This window comes from Dromiciops gliroides, chromosome 5 (genome assembly GCF_019393635.1).
Source record: "Dromiciops gliroides isolate mDroGli1 chromosome 5, mDroGli1.pri, whole genome shotgun sequence".
NCBI lineage: Eukaryota > Metazoa > Chordata > Mammalia > Microbiotheria > Microbiotheriidae > Dromiciops > Dromiciops gliroides.
In genome coordinates, this window is record NC_057865.1 from 194241948 (window position 1) to 194262852 (window position 20905).

The window sequence follows — 20905 nt, forward strand, 5'->3', positions numbered from 1 at the left end:
TTGGGATAACTTAACTTAATTGGATCTCTTACTAAGCTTTCCTTAAAAACGTTTTATTTTCTACTACCTATCACCATTTTAGAAGGCAATGTTATTCATATTCTTCTATCACCTTTCTCTGTGAGATTTTTAAGATGAGTTTTTATATTCTAAATTGGTGCTGTTTTTTACTTCCATCCCTGTCTATTTGACACATAAGTCATGCATTTGCTTTCTAGGGTACAGTTTAGGTGGTTGCTGGGTTGTTGTTTTTTTTACTACTTGTTATGGCACCTAGTGATGTTTTATATCATTTAAATTTCTGTTTGAAATCATTATAGGAGGGGGGCAGCTAGATGGCACAGTGGATAAAGCACCAGCCCTGGATTCAGGAGGACCTGAGTTCCAATCTGGCCTCAGATACTTGACAGTTACTAGCTGCGTGACCCTGGGCAAGTCACCTAACCCTCATTGCCCCTCAAAAAAAAAAATCCTTATAGTCTGTGCCTATGTTCTTTTTTTCTATCACCCATCTTTTCATTATCATAACTTGTTTGATAAGGTCAGGACTGAGTTGTTTCAATTGTTGGCCATATCTTTTATTCACATTCCTTCTTTCTTTCGGCTTTTTACTTTCTATTTTTGCCTTTAAAAAAAGTTGGTGAACTAACTACATATAGACAGCTAATTCAGAAACAATTTCCATATCAGTAATGAGCTGTTTGTCTCTGTTTAAATGTAATCAATTTCTTGTGTGTGTCTGATGTTATATGGTATTCATCATGTCTAGAACCTAGCAATTATTTTCCTGAAGAATTTTGTGATGTTATATTTCATATACTATGTCTAGCACTTAGCATTTTTTCTTGAAGAAAATAAACATGTGACTTCTGTGTAGTATATACATCTACAGTATCTCTCATTCCCTGTTCTTGATGCATGCACTCTAACATGTTTTTCATTATCCTCTTCTATTCCCACCTTTGCATGGATGGGCATTGCCAAGTTTCAAAATATATGCTGATTTGGGGCAGCTAGATGACACAGTGGATAAAGCACTGGCCTTGGATTCAGGAAGACCTGAGTTCAAATCCAGCCTCAGACACTTGACACTTAACTAGCTGTGTGACCCTGGGCAAGTCACTTAACCCTTATTGCCCTGCCAAATATATATATATATATATATATATATATATATATATATATATATATATATATATATATATATATATATATATATATATGCTGATTTAATCTGGAGGCTCTTATTAAGTTGTCTATAGAATTTCCCTACAGCACAGTCTCTAAGGCTCACTTTTCCAACCATATACAAACTAGCAGGTTGGATCCCCAATGTACAACTGGCTACATGTACCCTCAAGATCCTAGTTGTACCTGAAAAATTGAGTGTCTAATGCTCATGAACCCCAATTTGACAGGTTTCCCCAGATATCAATCAACCAGTTGACATCTCCCCAATGCCAATTAATCAGTTAACACCAATTAGCTTTTTTGGGGGCGGGGAGGGGTGCTTGTTTGTTTGTTTGTTTGTGGGACAATGAGGGTTAAGTGACTTGCCCAGGGTCACACAGCTAGTAAGTGTCAAGTGTCTGAGGCCAGATTTGAACTCAGGTCCTTCTGAATCCGGGGCCGGTGCTTTATCCACTGTGCCACCTAGCTGTCTCCCAAACAATTAGCTTTTACAAAGGAATATTTGCTGAGAAAATATAACAAGGCTCAAAATACAAAAACCTTACAAACAAGGAACACACTCTCCCCTCTATATTCGCCTACTTGGCTCCAGGAAACACCAGAATCAAACTTAAAAATGGTTCCTAGGAAACATTCCCACATACACATATATAGCCTGGGGGTGGACATGGGGGAAGGGATACTTCAGGACCCAGAGAATGCTTTTCTCTCTAAGGAAAATTCAGCAATTTCACTTCTAGGAGTGGCCGAGCCAATGGATGAGTCCCTCTACGTGCAAGAAAGTGTCCCAGCTGCCAGATCAATTTCACAGACTAGATCAGGCAAGTCTGGTCTCAAGGCTAATTTCTCACAGGGCTCAAACTGCTGCAGCGAACTGCAAACTTTGCTATGTACAGCAGTTGCTGAACCTCTTGTGGCTCTTTTGATCTTTCAAAGTTCACCTGAACCATTCTGCCTCCAACATTCATTCACCTAAGATCAGGAGAGAAGAACTGCAACAGAGACAAAGGAAACAATGCTAACATACATTCGTGGCCACATAACAGCTGGGAAGGGGGACAGCCAGCCAGTGGCAGGTCACTGCCAATTTTATCCCTGCTACCTCTTCTCCCACCTGGAGGCTTACAGCCATTTTTGCCTTGATTGCCACCAGGAAATTCAAGCCTTTTATGTACATCCTCATTCCTAGTTCAATAGAAAATTAAAAGGCTTTTCATCACCACAAAGCAAGTCAATATGAAATAGAAAATACCTATGCAAGCTGAGTTAGTGAGGCAGAAGGACTTCTTCATCACACATTTCTGGAAGTGAAAGCACTCTATTAGAATTGACAGAAGCCAGAGCACATTGTGCATGTTCTAAAGACTGGGCCTTCATTGGCCAGTCTCCACAATCTCTACATCTTCATCCTCTGCAATAGATTTTATAGTACGAGCTGCAGTGATTTTTATGATGTCCTTTATTGTAAATATTTGTCATGAGTACTTCAATATAAGATTACCAACTACCTCATAAAATTATACTTCTTATTGCCTTTGGGGAAAAGATAAAATCAAACCTGCCAATTCTTTTATTTGCTTCTCCAAAGAGAATCTGTGAGTCATCCTTCCATTTAGACATAACTTCTTTCTTCTTATTGCATTTACTGTAAGATTGGGACAGCTAGGTGTCACTGTGGATAGAGCACTGGCCCTTAAGTTAGGAAGATCTCACTTCCAATCTCTACTCAGCCACTTATTAGCTGTGTGAACCTGGGCAAATCACTTAACCTTGATTGCCTTAAGACATCCAGGGCCATCTCCGGTCAAACTGATCTATATCTTGCCCCTGGACCCAAATAGCTCTGGAGGAAAGAGTGAGGTTAGTGACCTTGCTTTCCTCACTTAAATCTAATTCACTGTAAGGCATGACATCACCCAAATGTCATGGTCGTCTTCAAGAATGAAGGACAAACGACAACAACAACTGTAAGATTGACAAAATTGTTCTAACTGTGGAATCTAGATGCAGATCGAACCATACTATTCTATTGTTTTTGTTGTTCTTGTTTTTCTTCTTTGAAGTTTTTCCTTTTTGCTCTGATTCTTCTCTCATAACATGACTAAGGCAGAAATATGTTTAATGTGATTGTACATATATAACCTATATCATAGCTGTCTTGGGGAAAGGGGCAGGAGGGAGAAAAAATTGAAACTAGAAATCTTATAAAAACAAATATTGAAAACTATCTCTAAATGTAACTGGAAAATAATAAAATATTTATATATAAAAAAGGAATAACTTTTACTATAAATTGAAAATTTAGTGTCAAGAGAAACGGTGGTACCCTCAATAGAAATATAGAAGTTAGAAGAAGAGGTGACTGACTTGGGAGGGAAAATAACAAGTTCCTTTTTTGATATGCTGGGTATAATAGAACTTTCATAAAAGCACTGAGAAAAGATTTTATCATGGGCTTAGCTTCCAGTAAAGGCAGAAATGTGATTTGAATTAAGGAATAGCTGGGGGAGGGGGGGGAAGTAGCCAGATCTCAAAGGGTGTTCCTACTCCTTCCCTTCTGAATGCTTCTCTGTTGCAGATGGATTTCTTGAAGCTCCTGGCCCTTCACCACCATACTATTGTAGCAGTTATCCTCAACATACTGGCACTCTGCCTTTCTACCACATCCTTCCTTGGCAGCTACTGGTGTGTGGGCACTCAGAAAGTTCCCAAGCCTTTGTGTGGGAAGAGTCTGGCCACCAAGTGTATTGGCATGCTAGCGCCCTTGGATGGGGGTAGTAACAACGCATCGAGCCAGGAGGTGGTAAACTACAGCTGGGAGACAGGGGATGACCGCTTCTCCTTTCGCTATTTTCATGCTGGCATGTGGCTCTCTTGTGAGGAAAATGTTGAAAGTCCAGGTAACATTCCTTCCCAGAAACCTCATGTTGCTTTTCAAGTTAGTTCAATACCCAGGAATTATTTTAGGCTGTACAACTGAGGATGAAAGAAAGCAATTGGAGTAATATGGTGACAAGGAACCCCTCTGCCCCACCAAACATACACATATTGAAACCATCACCTCTTTGTGCCTCCTCTACTCCATAGGGATCTCTCATGGAAACATAGAATGTAAGAATAAGATGCACCTTTGAAAGTCTTGGCCCCTTATTTTGCAGATGAGAAATTTGAGGCACAAAGAGTGGGGCAGTAATTTGCCTAAAGTCATACAATTTGAGCCAAGGCTAGAACTAGGATATCCCAACAACTAATCCAGGATTGTATCCACTACCTCCTAAGAAATCAAAAACCAATATTATCAGGGCAGCTAGGTGGCACAGTGGATAGAGTACCAGCCCTGGATTCAGGGGAACCTGAGTTCAAATCTGGTCTGAGACACTTAACACTTACTTGCTGTGTGACCCTGGGCAAGTCACTTAACCCCAATTGCCTCACAAAAAACAACAACAACAACAATATTATCCATTGCCTCTTCATTCCTGAGATCTTCAGTAGAGAATATGAATGGAAAAAATATTAACTTTAAGAATTTTCCTTACTACTCACATATAATAGTAATTTCTGTACAGAAATCATTTATACTGTAGGGGTTACTCCATCTTTTTTATGTCAAGGACCTCTTTAACAGTCTGGTAAAGCCTATGGAACCCTTCTGAGGATCATTTCTTAAATGCATAAAATAAATACATAGGATGAAAAAGGAAATCAATTATATTAAAATAGTTATTATATATGTACATACATATAAATGTAAATATGTATGTAGGTAGATAGATAGACAGACAGAACAAGTTTATAGATCCCAAGAAGTCCTGCTTGATTAGAACAAAAGTAGTAAGGAGAAAGAGAAAGCAGCACTCTACAGTGAAAAGATGGGAAATAAGAAACCCGTCTTCTGCCCCTGTCTCCTTTCTCTAGACTTATGATTGAGTCACTTGCTCTACCCAGGTCTCAGTTTCTCCATCTATAAAATAAAGAAGTTGGAATAGTTCACCTATCACCAGGGAGCAGGCTCAACTCAGGGTATGCTCCACTGGACGTCCACCCATGTCCTCAGGCCCATTCCCAAGTATGTTTCATGGAGTGGGCTCCAAGACAACTTTCACTACATTAATAATAATGATGGTAATTATAATGAACTTATTTTGTTCTCTATATCTTAAGGCACTACCTTCATGGAAAGAAGGCAGCTTAGGTAGTAAGAAAACTAATGAATGAAGGAGGTGTAGCTTCCTTCACCTCCTCTTGATGTCATTTACCTGCTTCTATGTATATTTATTGCTTTTTATCCAGGGGAGAAGTGCCGCAGTTTCATTGAACTCACACCACCAGTAGAAAGAGGTAAGACGGTATCTTGATATTTCTGTAGAAAATGGAGCATAAAGGGGCTTACCTTTCAGTGGGCAGTGTATAATACTGCCTGCTAGTATGATATGAGGGGCAGAGAAAGAAATGCCTGCCCAAAATATGTCCTGTCCCCTCCACTGTCCCCTTTACCAGGATGTCTAAAATTCCCTTTGGGTTAAGGCATTGAACCTAGTTGAAACTCATTTTTTAATGTGGATAATAGTGGAAGGAATAAGACATTGAAGGATCAACACATTCCTTATAATTAATTCTTTAGATATTAGGGATACTGTCATCTCTCAAGTCCTTGAGAAAATGAATCAGTCAGGGTGGGAGAGGTGAAAGGGATAGACTCTGGGTACTGGGCCATGTCAGCTTTGGCACACCCAAGTAGCAATAAGAGAAGATGAGTGTTGGATGACGACAGAGAGATATGTTGAGAGGTTTGTTGAAAAGGGAGGTCTCTTGATGACAAACTCAGGCTCCTTTAGACTGCTCCTGAGGGTTGGACCTCAATGGGTGACTTTCCAAGCTGCTGGAGATAACTCAACCACAAGGATCTCAGCTTCCTCTTTGTACATGACACTTCTTGAGAACAAACTGAAAAGGAAGACATGCTGAGCCTCTCAGCAGCAGCTGGCTTGGTTTCTCAAGCTAAGGTTAAGAGATTTTCTTTTACATTGGGCTACCCAGATAAAAGTAGAGATTGGGCAACTGGTTTCCTTAAAGTTCCAATTAACATCTTATTTTTCTACAGGAAACCTCCCTAATACCTCTCAATTCCAGTGCTTCACTATCTTAATTATCTCCTATTTATCCTGTACATAGCTTGTTTTGTATATATTTGTTTTGAATCTTGTGTCCCCCGTTCCATTGTAAGTTCCTTTAGGGCAGGGGACTGTCTTTTGACTCTTTTTGTATTTTTCAGCACTTAGCCCAATGCCTGGTACATAGTAGGTGCCTGATAAATGTTTATTTAATTGAATTAAATTGAACTGTCCAGTTCCAGGAGCTATCATTTTGCAAATGAGGAATTTTAGACCCAAGCTGGTGAAGTAATTTGACCAAGGCTGATCAGTTAATTGAAGACAGGTTATATAAGAGCCTCAGCCCAACTTTCATTCCACTGCCACATTTGAGTCATGCCAACAGCTACCTTTTGGAACTCTTTTTTTTTTTTTTTTAGTGAGGCAATTGGGGTTAAGTGACTTGCCCAGGGTCACACAGCCAGTAAGTATTAAGTGTCTAAGGCCGGATTTCAACTCAGATCCTCCTGACTCCAGGGCCAGTGCTCTATCCACTGCGCCATCTAGCTGCTCCCGTACCTTTTGGAACTCTTAAACCTCAAACCTCTCACTTGAGACTGTTTAGCTCAGTGATTAATTATACAGCCAAGATTCTGACAATTCAGGACCCAAAAGGGGCATGTAGAAGCCTGAATGATCCAAATGTTGGCTGTCAGCTTGGATCATATGACCTCGATAAATAACTAATAATTGACTTCCCTCTTTGCAATCACAACCCATGACTCTCTGCTGTGTACTGTGGAAAATTTTTAAATGACTAGCCTAATTTGGGGGCGCTAATCTGACTCGTTCTGTGCTCTCCGCTGCCTCCTGTTCAGTCTGTCTTCTGCCGCCTTTGCTCCTAGTCCTGCATTGCTGTTCATCTCGTCCCCCCATCTCTCCTTTCTAATCTCGTCAGCCGCCCTCTTGACCTCTTCTCAGCTCCCTGTCTCCTTGTCTGCACCTCTTCTCAGCCTCTCTCGACAGTCCTCCACCCCTTAACCTCTGAGTCTTGCCCGCAGTCCTCCAGGCCTCCTGTCAGCCCCCGTACCTTGTCAGCCCCATCTCTCCTTTTCCGAACCGAACCCCTTGCTGTCTAACTCCCCGGTCTATATATACCTTTTCTTCACTCAAATCTCAGGGCTTTTTTGCGCCCCCACAGACCCAAGCTAATCTGCCAGCCAGGGCTGTGGCTGGTGGGGGGGGGGGGGAAGTTGCGCCTCAGCTTCACGTGCCTCAGCACCGGCCTACGCCAGAACCCAGCATCTCTCAGTACCTCCGCTCAGGTCGGAGGGAACTGGGGGCTTATTCCCCTCAGCTGTCTGACCATGGCGGTCTTATACAGCCCACGGGGCTTTTTGGCTCAGCTGAAGCTGAGGAGGAGGGGGAGACCCTGAGGGCCTAAGGCTTTCTAATCTCAGTGTAAAGGTAGGGTCCCCAAATCAAAATAAATTTCCACAGCACTGTGTGAGGCCCAAGGATAGAAGGACCTTAAGGTCACACAACTCTCTCTACTTGCACCTATTGGTTGAGGTCAAAGGCAGAGGATCTTTCAAGGAAGTTCAGAGGCCTTTTCTCATTTAGAACTGACACTGGCTATTGACCATACAGGAGACAATTCTTTTTGTTCTTGTAACCAGTGGGTATGCCACTGTCTGGCAAAATTTGGAGGTCTAAGATAGAAAGTTAAAGCAGAAACAAAAGGGGAGAGGAACTCACTTCCTTGCTCTGGCTCCCACCTTTGTAATTGAAGTGTACAGTCCCTCATTGCAGGCCATGTCTTCCAATTGTCAGAGGCCCTCTTCAGTTACCACCCCCTTCTACTTGGCCTACTCAAGGAAAAAACAAAAGCAGAAGATAGCTGGGGCTCAAATGTGCCCATCCTCTTCACCAGATTACCATAGCTACTTAGACCACAGGCAAAAGATAAACTCTACTTTGGTAAAGCTCCCAATGATCAAAATTTTGAAATTCTCTATCCTAACTCATCTTAGAGTACATAAGCTTTGATCAAAATCCTAGCTATCTGGGGCAGCTAGATGGCACAGTGGATAAAGCACTGGCCTTGGATTCAGGAGGACCTGAGTTCAAATCCAGCCTCAGACACTTGACACTTAAACTACCTGTGTGACCCTGGGCAAGTCATTTAACCCTCATTGCCCTGCAAAACAAAAACAAAAACAAATCCTAGCTATCTGGGAAAGGTTCAGAGCCCTGTCTCACTCTCTCTGTACCAAATCTTAGCCATTCTTAGCCTGCTCCATTGTAGCTCCCCTGTTCATAGACATGAATCACACAAGCACCTGTAACTGGTATAATTTAAGTCAAGGAAGGATCGGCTTCTAAAGCACTAAGTTTAATCCCTCTTCCCCATAGCAGAGCCTTTAAAATATTTAAAGATAACTCTTATGTCCCCCATTAAATTGATTAATATTTGTAAAAACACATAGAACAGGGCCCGGCACTTCCATAATGTCTGCTCATCCCCATCCTTACCACCCTTTTTCCTTTCCTCTCTCCTAAGTCTCTTCTCAGGCCAAACACCCCAAGCTCCCTTCAGCAGACCTGGTTGCCTGCCTCTGAACACTCTCTTGTTATCACTTTATGTTCTTTCTAAAAATATGCTGGTCAGAACTGAATGCAACACTCCAGATGTGGTTTGATCTGGACACACACCTAAGACCACAATGTCCTTCCTTACTATCATATCATACTGTTGACGTGGAGCTGTCATTCCAGTAAAACCTAAAATCCTCAGATCTTCTTCAGGTGACCCCTTGGTCCCAAAATTTGTGAGGTGGTTTTTATTTGGTTGTTTGCTTGGTTGTTTTGTGGACAAGCTTTAGAGAAGTTATCTAGCAGGAAAGATTTAGGCTACAGAGGCAACTGAAGCCATAAATCCACGGAACTGACAAAAAAGCTCATCGTTCCCATGCAAAAAGGTCCACCCAGGATCCCAAGTCTACTTGGAATAGCAAGTGTCAATCTTCTGATCCCCAAATGATCTACCAGTTAGGGCTAACCAAAAATAGGATGGGATGCCTCAAAAGGTGATGGATTTCCCCCTCACTGGTGGTCTTCAGAGATTAGATGACCACCTTTTGGGGAAATTGTAGAAGGCATCATTGATCATGTACAAGTTTGACCACATGGCCTCAGAGATGCGTTCTAGCTCTTACAATCTATGAAATAAAATTAACATATATGTAAATAATAATCATAATAATATAGTAACAATTTTATATAGTATGTACTATGTGCAAGATACTGTGCTGTGTTCTGCAAATATTGTCCTCATTACAATTCTGGGAGGTAGATGCTATTATAATTCCCATTTTAGGGGCAGCTAGATGGCACAGTAGATAAAGCACCGGCTTTATTCAGGAGGACCTCAGTTCAAATCCGGCCTCAGACACTTGACATTTACTAGCTGTGTGACCCTGGGCGAGTCACTTAACCCTCATTGCCCAGCAAAAAAATACTAATAATAATAATTCCATTTTTAAATATGAAGAAACTGATGCAGACAGAGGTTAAATGACTTGTCCAGGACACGTAAGCGAGTAATTGTATGAGGCTAGATTTGTCTCAGATCTTCCTGACTCCAGGTCCTGCACCACCTTGCTGCCTCTAAAAACCTTTTATAACCTCAAATTGTGAGTTGATACTATTCACTTTTCAGGTCTAGTGTAACAAATACAACTTAAGCTACTTTCACTTTCTTCTTTCCAAATTAATATGTATTTTTTATATTTATATGCCTTATTTATACTTACATTAAAATGTAAACCAATTTGCTAACCTTAAAGTACTTGAACTTAAATGTTATTATTGTTGCTGTAGGCAGCTAGCTAGGTGGCAGCTAGGATAGAATGTCAGGTCTGGAGTCAGGAAGACCTGAGTTCAAATCTAGTCTTCAAATACTAAACTAGCTGTGGGCAAGCCACTTAACCTGTTAGCTTCAGTTTGCTCAACTGTAAAATGAACTGGAAAAGGAAACAGCAAACACTCTAGTATCCTTGCCAAGAAAACCCTCTATGGCGTCACAAAGAGTTGGACACAACTAAAACTGAACAACAATAAGTTGTCTGTTTTTGTAAATTCACTGAACCTGCATACTCTCCCTACCAACCTAACCCAATGGTTCCATTATCATAACCATTTATTAAAGAAGCAAACAAAGTGAGAAAAGGCGAAGGGTGTGGGAGGTGACATTTTCTCTGAGGCTGGTAATGGGAAAAGTTCCATCTATAAATGATTAGATGAGGATAGAATGACTTTCTAGGAACCTCCCTTGTAGTTTATGAATTCAATTAGTCATCGACATTTATGAAATACCCATTGTGTACAGAGCAGACAAGGCTATCCTGTAAGAGAATCTCAAGGAAAGGGAAGTTGCACATCGGATGAGATCAGACTTTCCTGATTTCCTTGGCTTGCAAACAGTATCACCTCTGCTGTTCTGCTCACTAACTTCTAACCTTTTGCTCATAGTAAATCTTGTATGTACATCCTATTTTTTCCCGATTAGAATTGAGGGTTTCTGTTTTGTTCTAACATAATGAGGGTGCCTTCTTTCTCTGGTTTTTGGCAGGAATACTTTGGTTTTCCCTGGGGTCAGAGATTGTCTACATCAGTCTGCTATCCATCAGCCTCCTCCTACTGCTACTGGAAGTTTTCTTCCCTGGGAACCCTGGCTGTGGACTTAAGCTTAATGCCTTTGCTGCTATGTCCTCAGTCTTATCAGGTGAATCTCTCCCTTGGGTTCATAGAATCACAAACCTCTCTGAGTTGGAAGGAACCTCAAGGGTCACCCAGTTCAACCCCTGCCTGTACAAGACCTTCCTCTATATTATCAATAAGTGGCCATCTGGCCTTTGCCAGAAGACCTTTATTAGGAAACTCACTTGTCACTCACTCATTCACCCAATAATTATTTATTAAGTGCCTACTATGTGTAAAGCATTGTGTTAGGTGCTAGGGATACAAAGACAGAAACAAAACAATGTTTGCCTTAAAGGATCTTACTTTATGTGGGGGGAAAACAAGTACACGGACAAGTCAATTCCAAATATATGCAAAAGTTGCCCAATATAAAACTATGTAGCCTCAAATCTCTAGGTTCTGGACTCTCATGAAATAGTTATGATCTCAATGGTTAACCCCAAAGGTAATTTTCTCTTTGGCCTTACTATGACTGAACCAAAGTTTATCTGGGGAATCCTTCGAATTATACTTTGTATCTAGATTATTCACAGATGTGAGTAAAAGTGATCCCCCTTGCCCCTTTCCGAGCATTCAGGTAATGAATGCATTGAGCATAGGACAGCTTTTATACCACCCAACAGAAAATACAAGCAGACACAAAAGACACACCAGAGTCCCATAATTGATAAAGAAAATAGCATTAACAGTACAATACTACCCTAAGAAAGAAACTAGACTCAAAGTTGCCAGTGAGGCAACACTCCAACATCCTGGTGAATACTTAGCTCTCCTATAGTCACTCCCAGTCTGTTAGTGTCCCGCCCCCTGTGGTTTTGGACTTCCCAGAAGACAAACCATACTTTGCCAGCTACTAGACAGTTAACCTCTTCCTTCATATGTCCACTCCACTGCCCAAATAACTTACTATAATATCTCAGGGTGGCAAAGGTAGGATACCTTGTTCCCCCATGGCATAACTTTAACTTTGATGCCATTCAGTTACAGGCAATCATGTAGTCCCAATTTTTCTTTGCGTCCAAGAGGGTGCTGAGAATTCTTCATTCTCTTGAACTTGAGGTTAACTCTCAGGGCACTGCCCATGCCATTTCTCTTCTTTGTTAAATTCTAAGATAACACTGTTTAGGAAATCCCCTTCCCCTAACATATAAGGTTAACGTTCCAGGAATGATGTCCTCCCCTCTAGCGCGTGACGCTGGGCAAGTGCATGTCTCCTTCTGCCATGTGTTTCTGGAGGAACTTTATCACTGCCCTAGTTAATGGTATCACTTGGGTTAGGAATGTCTACTATCAGGCCTTAGAAAGGGAGAAAGTAGCAGAACTTGAGTTCCAGGATCTCCCATCAACTCATCTAGGCAGGTACATGGAGCTTGCTGTGTCCTTCTGCCACAAAGAGCTACCTTCTAAAATAGTACATCCCTCCTCTTTCTTTGTTCTCTTTCTTCCTTCTCTCCTTCCCTCCCTCTTATTAAGCTTCTGATTCTTTGAAATGTTCACCCATTGCTCCTGCCCTCTATGACCAAACAGAACAAGTGTAAGTTCTCTTCTTCATGACAGGCCTTCAAATATTTTAAGATAGCTATCATGTCTTCCATAAATCTTGTTTCTGGCTAAATTTCCCCATAGTCCATCAAGTGATCCTCATACGGTATGATCCATTGCCATCCTGATTGCTCTCCTCTTGGCATTCTTCAACTTAACCAATGTCCTTTCTAAAATATGGTCCCCAGAATTAAATACAGTATAGAGTAATGAGGGACTAACACCTCAACTAGTCTTGAAAACTATACTTCTCAATGCAACCTAAGGTTTTGTTAACTTTTTTTTTTCTGACCACAACACATATGTGGAAAGAACGCCAGTCTTGGCATTAGGAAAAGCTAGGTTTAAGTCCAGCACACTATACCTGTGTGACCATGGGTAAGTCATCTAACTTCTCAGTACCTCCAGGCAATACTCTATATAAGTTACAGAGAAGTAACCCATCTGTTATCTGTGGAGTTTCCTTCACTGATGAAATCACAGGTCCTGAACTATATTCCCCTCCCTCCCCCCAAAAAAATTTCCTTCTATTGAGGTTATAGTCTGTAAGATCCCAAAATATTTTAGATGAACTGATATCTAGTCATGTTCTAATTTTATAATTGCAAGGTTGATTTTTTAAAAACTCCATTGTTAATATTTTACATTAAGTTTCATCTTATTGTATTTGTTCAAATAGGCACACTTGCATCTATCAAGACCTCTTTAGATCATGGCTTGATCATCCAATCTGATAGCTTTTTTTGATACCTACAAATCTGAAAAACACACCATCTTTGTATTTATCCAAGTCATTAACAGAAATATTAAACAGCACAGAGCCAAAATCAGATCTGTACAGCACTCCTCTAAAGATCTTCTCCCAAGTGGACAGCTATTTTGGGGGTGTTGCTATGCAATGAATTCCAAATCTCTCCAACTGTATTACTATCTTGCACATCTCTAACCATTTATTCCACAAGTATGACATTCATAAGTTTTGGCCAAATGTTTTCTTAAAACACAGGTGAACTATGTTCCTAGCAATTTTCTAATCTGTCTGTCTAGCAATCCTATCAAAAATGGAAATTGTGTTAGTCTGACATGACCTGCCCTTTAAAAAATCTTTATTAGTATCTTTTGTTTTTCCATTGATTTCCAAATACATCACTTCCCCTTAGTCATCCAAAGGGCCATTTACTGTAACCAAAGAATAAAGCTAAAGGGGAAAAAAAGTTAACCAAAAATACAATTCATCTAACAATACATGTAAGATACCACATCCATAGTCACCTTCCTCTGCAAAGGGAAGGAGGTATATTTTCTCTTTTCTTCTTTGAGGCTGAGTGATCATTCTATATACAACATATCGTTTTTATTTTTGTTGTACTTTCCATTTACATTGTGATTGTTTATATATTGTTTTCCTAGTGTTATTTACTTCACTTGCATTATTTTATAAAATTCTTTCTTCTATTCTCTGTATTCTTCAAATTCAGCTTATCTTGTGGCATGGTGAGAGAGCCATGAATGTATCACACTTAGTTTTAGCTATCCCCCCCCTCCCCATCAATGCACCATAGATTTTTGTTTCTAGTTCTTTGCTGCTACAGAAAGTACTACTACAATATTTTGGTATATATAGAATTTTTTTTCTGTATTCCCCTCCCTTGGGGTAATTACCTAACAGGGGGATGTCTGTGAAACATTTTAGTCACTATCTTAGCATAATTCCAAATTGCTTTCCAGGATGATTTAGTTCCTTCAACAATGTATTATTGTGTATCATTCTACAATCCCTCCAAAACTAACTATTCCCATCTTTTGTCATTTTTCTCAATTTTTTAAGATGTGAGGTAAATCAAACCTCAGAATTGTTTTTACTCTTGTTATGAGTGATTTGGAGCATTTTTTTCATATTTTTTTATTTAATAGTATTTCTTTTCCCAATCACATACAAAAATAATTTTCAACATTCATTTTTGTAAGATTTTGAGTGCCAAATTTTCCTCCTTCCCTCTTCCCTTCCCAAGAGAGCAAGCAATCTGATATGTTATAAATGTACAATCATGTTAAACATATTTCCACATTAGTCATGCTATAAAAGAAAAACCATAACAAAAGGAAAAAACAAAAAAACAACAAAAAAGTGAAAATAGTATGCCTTGATCTGCACCTAGACTCCATACTTCTTTCTCTGGATGTGGATAGCATTTTCCATGAGTCTTTTGGAATTATCTTGGATCACTGTGTTGCTGAGAAGAGCTAAGTCTTTCAGTTGATCATCACACAATTTTGATGTTATTGTGTATATGTTCACCCTGGTTCTGCTCACTTCACTTAGCATCAGTTCATTTAAGTCTTTACAGGTTTCTTCTGAAATCAGCCTGCTCATTGTTTCTTATAACACAATAGTATTCCATTATATTCAATATCCCCCAACTTGTTCAGCCATTCCCCAATTGATGGACATCCCCCTCAATTTACAATTCTTTTGCCACCACAAAAAGAGCTGCTATAGTTTTGTACATGTGGGTCCTTTTCCCCTTTTTTATAATCTCTTAGAGATAGAGACCTAGTAGTGGTATTGCTGGGGTCAAAGGGTATGCACAGTTTATAGTCCTTTGGACATAGTGATATTTGAGCAATCTTTCAAAAAGTTGTTGATAGTTTGCAATCTTTGAGAACTGTTTGTTCATATTCTTTGAACATTCATCCACTGGGGAATGACACTTGGTGTTAGAACCCTCTTTTTTTTCTTTGGCAGGGCCAAAGGGGGTTTAAGTGACTTGCCCAGGGTCACACAGCTAGTAAGTGTCAAGTGTCTGAGGCGGATTTGACCTTCAGGTACTCCTGAATTCAGGGCCCGGATGCTTTATTCCCCTGTGCCACCTAGCAGCCCCTTAGACCTAGTTTTTTTTTTTTTTTAGTGAGGCCAATTGGGGTTAAGTGACCTGCCCAGGGTTACACAGCTAGTAAGTGTTAAGTGTCTGAGGCCGGGTTTGAACTCAGGTACTCTGACTCCAGGGCCGGTGCTCTATCCCACTGCGCCATCTAGCTGCCCCCCTAGACCTATTTTTAATGAATCCTTGTTTGTGATCAATGTGTCAGACTGTATAGTCCGGAGGTGAAAATGAAATTACAGATACTATCCCACATATAGTTTTTAAATAATTTTATTTATTTCCATTAACATATTTTCTTTCCCCTTCTCCCACCATTAAAAAAGAAAACCCTTGTAATACATATGCATAGGCAAGCAAAACAAATTCTTAAACTGGCCACGTCCAAAAAATATGTCTCATTTTGTACCCTGTGTTCATCACCTCCCTGAGGAGTTGGGTAACATGCTTTATCATCAGTCTTCTGGAATCATGGTTGTTAACTGCATTGATCAGTGTTCTTAAGTCTTTCAAAGTTGTATTTACAATGTTATTATTGTATAAATTGTTTTCCTAATTTTTCTCACTTAATTCTTCATCAGCTCATACAAGTCCCTATATATCTTTTTTTTAATCACGAATGTGAAATACTAAGTTAATTTATATTTTCTAAAATGTCTTTACTTTTCATAAGGATTTATTTGCCACAGGGTCCTTTGAATTTTAAGTTTTTCTAGAGCATTTAAAATGGCATTTGATGCTTCCACAACTTTTGAGGGATGTACTGAATATATTGAAGGATATATGCATATTGGTCCAGGAAAAAAAAAGAATAATCCAAGAAGGATGAAGTAGGTAGGAAAACCCAGGGGAGGAAGAAAAGGGAAGCAAGGAAATAGGACTGTTGTGCTAAAGATTTAGCCATGAAAAATAAAACAACACTTTCAAAGACTCTGGAACTAAAATTCTAGGGACTATGTCCAAACAATTTATAACCATTAGTCTACGAGCTTCTTGAGAAGAGGCTGTATTTTGTCTTTCTTTGAATCCCTGGTGCTTAGCACAGTGCCTGGCATTATCGGATGCACTTAATAAATGTTTATGGACTGCCTGACTAATCAAGGTAGGGCTCTTGACCCTTCAAACCCTTTTTACTGTAGTTGGTTTTGTTTGTTTGTTTGTTTGTTTTGGGTTTTGGTTTTTTTGGGGTTTTTTGTGGGGCAATGAGGGTTAAGTGACTTGCCCAGAGTCACACAGCTAGTAAGTGTCAAGTATCAGAGGCCGGATTTGAACTCAGGTCCTCCTGAATTCAGGGCCAGTGCTTTATCCACTGCCCCACCTAGCTGCCCCCTTCACTGTAGTTTTGAATTTTATGGGATGCAGTTGCTCCATAATTTGTCAGGACAGATGCCATGGAACTTCTCCATTCTTCTGTCCCACCCCACTCCCCATTGACCTGAAGTTTCCTAAGTTATGATCCTTGAAATTGAGCATTTCCTTCAAAGTAAAGAGGAGACTAGCTACCAAAAATTTAGTGAAATAATAAGACATAGTAACACACTCTGCCTTCTTATTCCCTCTGTAGGCCTTTTGGGGATGGTGGCACACATGATGTACACACAAGTTTTCCAGGCAACTGTCAACTTGGGACCAGAAGACTGGAGGCCACATACTTGGGATTATGGCTGGGCCTTCTAGTATGTTCACCAAGAGGTTCTCGTCACCCTCCCCTCCCTTAGTCATGTCTTCTTTCATTTTTCTCTAGTCCAAATCTGCTAGGTCACCTCCCTAAAGATAAAAGATGTTCTTTTAGTATCCCTTGGCCTTCACCTTATCCCTCATCCACTGTCGCTGTCAAATGTAGAGAAGTGGAGCCAAGACTAAATCCCAAAAAGGATTGTAGTCAAATGAAAAGGGCCTATTAGGTGATAACCAATTCATCACTCCCCCAGCAAGCACAGATATGCTTCCCCTAGTTTTGTTTTTTTAAGTACTTTGTCTAGTTCAGTTGTCCTCCTAATAATAGTGCAATCCTCTATAGCTTTGTAAGATTATATCAACTGTATCACCATTCAAGTGCCTCTCCACTTTGTATCCAAGTTGTCCTTAAGAAATGAGAGCTGTGACTAAGGTAATGAGAGTGATATTTTTGTGTGGTGTATAGAAACCAGTCTCACTTACTTGAAAAAAACACACCTATTTCTAGGTGTTTAGGGAGAAAGAGAGTAGATAACAACTTTGAGAGATACCATGATGCAGTGAAAAGGATGCTAGAGTTGCAGTCAAAAGATCTGGTTTCGGGGTAGCTAGGTGGCACAGTGGATAAAGCACCATCCCTGGATTCAGGAGGACCTGAGTTCAAATCCGGCCTCAGACACTTGACACTTACTAGCTGTGTGACCCTGGGCAAGTCACTTAACCCCAATTGCCCCCCCTCCCCCACACACACACAGATCTGGTTTCAAAGCCCAGTTTATGACCTCTGTGCCTTTTTGACAACTCACCTCACCTCTCTGGGCCTCAACTGTAAAATGAAAGAAATTGGACTCGATAATGTCTAAGGTCCCTCCCAGCTCTAAATCTATGATCCTTTGGTATCTGGGGCACAAGAGAGTAGAGTTTAATTCCTAGGCATATGTAGAAAGTCATCTACTTCCATTCCTTCCTACAAAATCCTACAATTTACCACATAAACCACCTCACAATCATGGTGTAACTTCAAAAGAAATGTTATTTATCTTGGATTCCCCCCCCAAAAAAAAATGAGGGATGGGAAAACCAGAATCTTCTCTTCCTTCAAAATAATTTCATTTTTCTCAATGAGACCTTTGAACATTTTCTACTCTCGTTATCTAATTACTAGCCGTTCTCTAAAGCAGAGGTCATTGCCTTTTTTTCATGTCAAGAACCCCTTTGGGAAGTCTGAAAAAGCCTCTAAACCTCTTCTCAGAATGATTTGTTACATACATTCATAATTGAAAAAGTGCTAGATTTCAGTTAAGGGTTAGTGAAAATAAAAATGTAATTTTTCCCATCCAAGTTCACAGACTCCCTGAAATCTATACACAGATTCTTATGGGGTCAATGGACACTAGGTTAAGAACCCTCATTCTACAGTATTGTCATTTATTTATTAAGTGTCCACAGGGTTCCAAATATATTTCAGCCATGATATGAAGACATGATACTGGAACTCAAGGAATTAGCATTCTAAAGAAAATCATAAGCCCATAGAATAGGAATATTTTTGGGAGGTTTTTTGGTTTGTCTATATTTGCTAAATATTTATTATCTGACACCTGACCTACTCCTGACACTTGCTACTTTATATAGTCAATTCAGGAGCTCATGAGCTTGGAATTTCTGTCTTGAGAAATCTTCGCCAACTACTATATTTGTGGTTGCTCTTGCCAAACTCTCTTGGTTGCTCACAGCATTCCTTTATAATCCACAGCATTGAGGCATTTCTTAGCTTTGGCCACTAAACTCCTAAGCAAACAAAGCAGAATAAAGCTGAGTTTGCTCTTGAACAGCAGGAGCAAACTTAGCCCCATTCTGAGTAGTTTGTTACAGGCAGAGGGCAAAAACCACCTCTTCATCCCTCCTCAAACTCACAAAACTTTCTGTCCTTGGGCTGCTAAGAACTGTGTAGGGATTGGCTAGGGGTAAGAGGCGGGGAGGTGGTCATGATTTCCCAAACTCTTAGGAATGTTATTAACATGGTTTCTCTTCCCTGCCTTAAATTAATTCTCTTAAAGTCCAGCCCCTTCATCTTATTCCATTTTAAACTCTTTGGAATTAGGTGTTGCATCTCCCCCATATTAAATAATGTCTTTAGTGTGTTCCATAGGGCCTGTGGGTTCTGAATGAATGTACATTTGCCTTTCCTTGAAGAATTTGTCTCCCAAAGTTCAGACCCACTGATTCTTAGGTTATGTAGATTCCAGAGGAAGACATAAGAGATAAGGTTCCTCAGGTACAACACCAAAAGATAAGTACTAGGGAAATAGATGAAGAAACAGAAATTTCCTGGCACTCAGAACATGGGAAGATACTAGACTTTTTTTTTTTTTTGCAGGGCAATGTAGGTTAAGTGACTTGCCCAGGGTCACACAGCTAGTAAGTGTCAAGTGTCTGAGGCCAGATTTGAACTCAGGTACTCCTGAATCCAGGGCTGGTGCTTTATCCACTGCACCACCTAGCTGCCCCCGATACTAGACTTTTTTTATGCACTCAAAACAGTTACCAAAAGACATGAGGGAAGTGGATAAAGCTATAATTCTAAACCTTTGCCCACAGAAACCACATTAGACCATGTCTGTGTCTAACATAATAGACAATTTTACTGTCTCAGCCAACATACTCAACTTATTAAATCTTCGTACTGCTAGTTTGGCTGATTTTGTTGCCCTATGAAGCTCTGTGAAGCTCCAAGATATCCATAGGGTGATCCACAAAATAGTGACATAGATTATACATCTCTTTTCTCCCAGTGATCTTTGGAAAAGGAAGTTTCCTCCACCCTAATTCCCTAAATTGTACCTTCCTGTTATTACACACAAGAAAAGAGGAAGCCCTCTTATTCTTATAGACTCAACCTTAAATCACGTGAGAGAAGAAAGTCAGGTTCTCATTGTCTAATTTTTCTGTTTCTTCCTACCTAGCATGGCCTGGGTGTCTTTCACCTGTTGCATGATGTCAGCTGTCACAACCCTCAACACCTACACTAAGATGGTATTGGAATTCAAGTGTAGTCACTACAAATCTTTCAAAGAGAGCCTGAGCCACTCATCATCAATACACTACCAATGCCTTCTTCTGCAACAGCAGCAGCAGCAGCAGAGGCAACAGCAACAGCAGCAGCAGGCACTGTCTACAACTAACTCCAGGGATCAACTAAGCAGCTACTACCAGGACCAAAACCAGGCTGTCCATTCGGTCTCTGTTGGGGTTGACTTTTGCTCAGAGCTACAGGAGAAGGTGCTTTCACAAAAGCCCAGGATGGAATTGAGTGAAGTGCTTGAATCATTAGCTGAGGAGGAGCAATGTTAGGACTGAAATGAGAGGGGCAGGAGAGAAAAGGGAGCAGGGGGTTGAAGAGGAAAGTCCAGCCACTGGAAATATGTGTATGAGTTCAGACTTCCTTTGTTTAGCATGGCTTTTGGGCACTAAGAGCAAGGCTGTCTTTTAGCAAAAGTCCATGACTTCCCAAATCCCCCCAGATGCCTCCTATCCCCATCTCACCATTCCCTACTATGTAGCAAGGGTATCTTTTCTACTGAATATAGCCTGTCCAGGATTTGGAGAATTAGAGGCTGTCAATGTGATTGTGGTTAGCATCTGAATTTTTAGCACTTCTCTTATAGGCAAGTATACTAGAGTCAACCTGGCTAGGATGAGATGAACAAACATAGCATTAAGTGATTTGGTGTCACCTGTAATGTCTGTTTTCTT

At 40.3% G+C, this 20905-nt stretch overlaps 1 protein-coding gene across 1 annotated transcript; it reads left to right on the forward strand.

Moving 5' to 3' along the window:
- The first annotated feature begins 3769 nt into the window (after positions 1–3769).
- GSG1 (germ cell associated 1) lies at positions 3770–20749 on the forward strand. Its single transcript, XM_043967975.1, has 5 exons — positions 3770–4091; positions 5485–5532; positions 10918–11070; positions 17037–17148; positions 20116–20749. Exons 1-5 carry the CDS (start codon positions 3770–3772, stop codon positions 20501–20503), a joined length of 1023 nt encoding a protein of 340 aa, XP_043823910.1. The 3' UTR covers positions 20504–20749.
- The last annotated feature ends 156 nt before the right edge of the window (positions 20750–20905 follow it).

Coding starts and splice junctions, on each gene's coding strand:
- GSG1 (XM_043967975.1), top strand. CDS start 3,770: ATGGATTTCTTGAAGCTCCTGGCCCTTCACCACCATACTATTGTAGCA. Junction 5,533..10,917: donor CACACCACCAGTAGAAAGAG/GTAAGACGGTAT, acceptor GGTTTTTGGCAG/GAATACTTTGGTTTTCCCTG. Junction 17,149..20,115: donor GATTATGGCTGGGCCTTCTA/GTATGTTCACCA, acceptor CTTCCTACCTAG/CATGGCCTGGGTGTCTTTCA.